At 36.5% G+C, this 5,875-nt stretch overlaps 1 protein-coding gene across 1 annotated transcript; it reads right to left on the bottom strand.

Annotated features, from left to right (window-relative positions):
- Nucleotides 1–825: 825 nt before the first annotated feature.
- Nucleotides 826–2,567, bottom strand: LOC147000080 (uncharacterized). The gene has a single exon (XM_085834336.1). It carries the CDS (start codon nt 2,525–2,527, stop codon nt 839–841), a length of 1,689 nt encoding a protein of 562 aa, XP_085690462.1. The 5' UTR covers nt 2,528–2,567; the 3' UTR covers nt 826–838.
- Nucleotides 2,568–5,875: the final 3,308 nt, after the last annotated feature.

Below are 5,875 nucleotides of genomic sequence, written 5' to 3'. Positions count from 1 at the left end.
TCCCTGTATTTAATTTCTGACATAGTATAGATCCCTGTAAATAGAAGGTAGACTGAGGGAGAAAAATCACTGAATATTTAGAAATAAATCCAAGTAATGCTGAGGCTGAAGGTTTTCAAGTTCAAAGTCACCTTGTTAAAGGGTAGCCTATGTAACTTAATAAGTCTCTGTCTCAAAATAAGGGTAAAAACAGAGCCAGAATAAAGACCAAGGAATAAAACTGGTGATTTCTAATTAGGAAACTATAAGCTTGTCATACTGTGTTGTCATAAGGTAAAGGGGAAATTCCTGGATTAACTAACAATAGAATTCACAAAAGTAAAAGTCGTTTGCAATAGTGATTGTGTTTGACATCATGAGAATGTGTACATTTGGGATATGCAACAAACATAAAAATATATTTTTCAGAAAGTATTCAGAAGCAATTTGTTTCTATTCACTGAAATTAACTAGTTGAATGGACTGTATGACTACCTCTAACCCAAACACAGCAACACAGAATTCAAGATAAGGGGGCAGTAATAAATGTCTCTTCCTCTCTGCAGCAAAACACATGTAAAGGTCAAAAGAATAACCCAATTCAAAACAGCAGTCACTCAAAAATAAATGTTTTCAATGTTTATTTTCCACAAAAACCTTCAGCAAGTTAGTTTCAAGCCTTTGTCTTTTTATTGTAGGTCCAATGGTTAAAGGTGATAGAAAATGTATTGATACTTCAAAAGTTGCTGCAAATAGTGGCAATGTCCAATCAATCAGTAGTTGGGCCATTTCATATAAGTTACTGAATGTTTTATTGTTGGACAGAATGGTCTTCGGATAGAGGATTTGTAGTTAGGCTTCAAAACGCTGAATAAATTCTCTGGTAACCATTCCCAGGGAGTGTTGACAAGCTTATTTGCACATTGTAATTAGGTGCAGATCTTGCATCATAAGCCCCATAACTGTAGAGGGAGAAATGATCGCCATCAGGGCCGTGAAAAGCTGGCAGTGTATTCCAGACATTCAGGAAATTGCCATATACTTGAGAAAAATTAACTCCTCCAGTACTTCCACCACTTCCAGCTGCCCCACAAAAGTTTCCATTTGCTCCGATGTTATGTAGATTTGGTCCAAAACTGTTTTGGGTTGCTCCCACCGAATACTGACTTGACCCAAAGGCACTTGGGTTTGCCCCAAGAACATACTGGATTATCCTGAAAACATGTGTGTTTGTCGCCAAAACATTTTGGTTTGTCCAGATATTGTATAGATTTGCCACATGAGCATAGCAGTTTGTCCTGCAGGTATCTGAGTTGGTACCCAAACTATACTGGCCTGCCCCAAAAGCATTTGGACTTGTTCCAGAAGCATATTGGTCTATCCCATAAGCATCTGAGTATGTTCCAAAAGGATACTGGTTTGTCCAGAAAACATTTTGATTTGCCCCCAAAGCATATTGGTTTATCCCGAAAGTATTTGAAAATGCTGCCAAAGCATACTGGCTCACTCCTAAGGAATTTCCGTATGTTCCCAAAGTGTATTGGCTTATACTTAAGGTGTTTGGAAGATTATACTGGCTTGCCAAGAAGGTATTTGGGTTTGCCTCCAGAGCACAATTGCTTACCCATACAGTATTTGAGCTTGACCTCAAAGTATTACTGCTTGCCATGAAAGCAGTTGAATTTGTCACAAAAACATTAGAGTTCGACTGGAAAGCATTGGGGGTATCCCTGAAACCACGGACAGTTGCCAAAGGTACATCCGAGTTTGCTCTAGAAGTATATGAGTCAGCTCTGTGGGCATCTTGGTTGGCTTCTTGAGCATCGGGGTTAGCCATAGTGTAGAAGCTTGGGCTGCCTCCTCCTCTCCAATTGTTTTCTAACTCCACAGCTGGAACTGATTTTCTTGTCCTATCCTTAGATATAGTCTTTCTTTTACTCAACTGTCTAGCTGTATATTCTTTAGGGTATGCCATTTTAACTTCACAACGACTGGAGCCAATGAAATGGTACCTGGTTTCTAAGACCTTTCTAAAGGGGTTTTCATCCCTGTATTTGATAAAGCCGAAAGCTCTTCTTTCCTGCGTATCTGAACACAGTGGAAGCTCTATAGCCTCTATCTGCCCAAATGTGCCAAAGTAAGCTCTTATTTTTTCTTTAGACATCCGCGGGTTCAGCCCACCCACAAAAATCTTTTTATTGGAGAATTGAGATTCCAGGGCTTTAGCCCTTTTAAATTTTATTTTCTTGCCATCAACTTTGTGGTCTTTCACTCGAAGCACCTTCTCTACTGTGGCACTGTCTTTGAAAAGCACGAATCCAAATCCCCTAGACAGACCGGTATTTGGGTCTGTTTTTATAATAAAGTCTATTACTTCACCAAACTTAGACAAGTATTCCAGAAGTACCTGCTTGCTTATTTCTTGGGAAAGTCCCCCGATGAACATCTTACTAGCATCCTGTTCGTTCTTGGTGGCACCGATTTTGAACCCTTCCCGAAATTGGTCTCTTTCATTATCCTTTCTCACAGCGAGACTGGCAGTATTCATGGTATATAGGCTGGATGGAGGTGATTTGACTGTTGGATAAACACTGGCCTAGGCACAAATGGCGGGGGCATAGCTGTCCTCAGGGAGTCGAGGAAATTATTGCACAACGGTGACAAAATAGAAACAAGCATTATAACTAGAGACAAGGCAGGAGCTGCCTCTCATTCTAAACTGGGGGGGTGGGGGTGGGGAAGGATGCGGGGGGGGGGCAGTGATAGTGTCTGATTTGTCCCTAAAAGGTGTTGATGCTTGCAATGTAAAAAGCAGCCCTACCTATAGACTTTCTTTTTGTGTTTATAACACCCCCAAAAGGAATAGTATGGTAGAAAAGGAAGCCTTTTCGATGTTGATTCTGTCTTTTCATGTTACATCTCTTTGAATTTTGTTAAAAACAATTTATTTTTCCTGAACATTTCTTTGAATGTTCAAAAAACTCTTCACTTCATACTTTAGATGTGCTTCATATTAATCTTCACTATTTGAAATAAGACTGAAATGGGAAAGTAATACAAAGTTGAGACATCCTACAGGAAAAAAAAATGTCTATGGGTTTGTATATTTTACCAAAGGACTCTAAAGGAACATTTTAAAATAAAAGCTTCACTGAGATTCATTTATAACATTTACCCTTTAAATGTAAAATGTATTTACATCGTAGTGATAATATTTAGGAAATGTGCCATCATCTTCTAAGTCTGTAAACCATTTAAGCAGTCACTCCTCATTTCTGGATGACCCACTTAATGGTATAATATGTTGGTTTTCTCTTTTATTTCTCATAATACTGTTTTCCAGATGCTGTAATATACAATAATATTTTCTTCTTTATCCATTGTGTGAATGTAGTAAATTTTGTTTTCATAATTTACAATATCACCTACCATTTTGTTTTTTTCCTTTATTCCATATATGAAAACATTCACACACACACACACACACACACACACACACACTCACAGTGGACTTTTTTCTGGCAACCATTTTTGTTTGTTTGTTTGTTTGTTTGTTTGTTTGTTTCTTTCTTTCTTTCTTTCTTTTTTTCTTTCTTTCTTTCTTTTTTTGTGGACAGTTAAATATATACTCCCCATTTTTATCTTCTATTGAGAAAGCATTTAATATTGAGATTTTTTCCCAATATTTAAAACACACAGATCAAATTTTAGATTTTTTTTTCTTTTTTTGGGGCAATTTCTGTGCTTGTCACTACCCATTAGATATAATGTACTTGTTTGTCTATTATTTCCTCCTTCTAATATTATTCCTATGAAAAGGGAGATTTTATGTGTCTCCATAATTTTTCCCAAAGTTCATGTATAGAACTATTCTAGAGGAATATTAATGTTTATGGCATCATTACTATGTTAAGAATCATGGCCAACTATCCCTCTCCAAATTGAAGGCTTAAATATTAAGAATAATTTAAATACCAGAAATTAAGCTACATTCTATAAATACCTTCAGGACTCGACAGTTGCAACTTACCACATAATGGTCTTTATGCTTGCCTCCTTGATTCAATGGATGGGACCAGTTTAAAGTTGGAAAATGTTGAATGTGAAGATATAAAATACAGCTTCATGGCATGATAGATGCCCCAGTGGAGGAAAGTTGAGAGCAGGGAAGTGGGTGTGGGTAGGTGAGTAGAGGAACACCCTCTTTTGAGCAGGGGAAGAGAGGATGGGATACAGAATTTCTGAGAGGCGGGAAACCAGGAAAGGAGATAACATTTGAAGTGTAAATAAATAAAATATCCAATAAAAATAAGTAAACATAAAAAATATAGCTTCATAATATGCTGATGAATATGATCAATTTTCTATGGATATAACTTGCCAAGAAACAGCATTTTTTTTTTAAATATTCACTATTCCACCATCATTTTTCCCTTTGAATCAAAGTGTTATGACCATCCATAGAAGATTTCACTGGAAGCCAGGTAAAACAGTTTTCTATCACTTTTCTTAACATGGACAAATTTCACATATGAAAATTCCACTTGAGAACTCTCTTAGCTGTCAAAGCCACCATTCCTGTAAGAAGAGGCCTTTGTAATTAACAAAATATTTCTATAGGTGGGTTAGTAAAGGTTCTCTAGGGAAAAAGATCTTCTCTTTCTGTTTACATACCGTTACATGCACACACATACACTCATAGGCAAACACATACACACAGCTTCACACACAACCTAATACACACACAGACACACAAGCACACATACAAACACACGTTCAAGCACACACAAACACACACACACATATACTGGAGTGGGTTGATGAAATGACAGGGAAGGAATGCACTTGCTAGCAAGGCAAGAGCAAGAAGGCAAGAACAAGAAGCTTTCTTTTTCCATGTCCTTTTGTAAGCTCCAGCAGAGGAGTGTATTCCTGCCTCAAGATCCAGATTAATAGCATGTTTCTTCTTGACTCAATGGTTCAAACCAAGTCCCTCCCTCCCAAGAAATCCCACAGGTTTGTTCTAAATTTCTCGATTGTAGTTCACTCCAGAGGTAGTCAAGTTGACAACCAAGAGTAGCCATCACAATAGGTTTTTAGTATATTTATCTAGGCCCTGTGATGTCTGTAGTTATATCAGTTAAATTTCTCATGAAATGTGGGTGTTTTATTCTGTAAGAATTATCATCTCTTTGAATCAATAGACTATTTCCATACATGGTACCAAGAAAACAATAATGAAAACAGTTTCTTTAAGAATGAATAATATTGTCAATAAAATTGAAGTGTAAGGAAAATAAGTTATTTCACAAGGAAAACTTAATCCTTTAGCAAAAGTTTGCTATATCATACTTTTATTATATTTGGGACCCTGTCTTACTCTAAATTTTTCAGCTTTCTTAACATTGTAGTAGTCCCTTAGATTTTTTTCTTGAGAACCTACAATAATTTTCTATACATCATGTTACCTTACATCTAATACCCATTTCATTCTTACCATCTTTCCCACTATTTGGTAGCAGCTGGTCTAATAAAAAGAAATGGTGTGAACCCCATATGTATATATTTTTGTATTTTTAGTGACCATGGATTGTTATTATATTTGAGAAGATTAGGAGACATGGCTTTGTTTGAAGAAGTGTCTTATTGAGTGTAGCCTTTGAAGAGTCAAAAGCCCACACCAAGCTTATTGTCACTTTCTCTGCCTATGGATGAGAAAGTAGTTCTTAACTACTACTCTAACATCTGCCAGCATTCTACCATGCTTCCGGGAACTGATCAATTTTAGGGACATTTTTGAATTCTTGTGTATTTTTTCTTTTATTTTCTTTTCTTTTCTTATCCTTTCTTTTCTTTTCTTTTCTTTTCTTTTCTTTTCTGGTTTTTTTTTTTTTTT

This window comes from Mus caroli, unplaced genomic scaffold (assembly GCF_978045245.1).
Source record: "Mus caroli unplaced genomic scaffold, Mus_caroli_1 scaffold_22, whole genome shotgun sequence".
NCBI lineage: Eukaryota > Metazoa > Chordata > Mammalia > Rodentia > Muridae > Mus > Mus caroli.
The sequence above is the reverse complement of the archived record's forward strand: the minus strand, read 5'-3'. Positions and strand labels throughout refer to the sequence as shown.

Excerpts from the sequence above, each read along its gene's own strand:
- LOC147000080 (XM_085834336.1), bottom strand. The coding sequence starts at position 2,527 with ATGAATACTGCCAGTCTCGCTGTGAGAAAGGATAATGAAAGAGACCAA.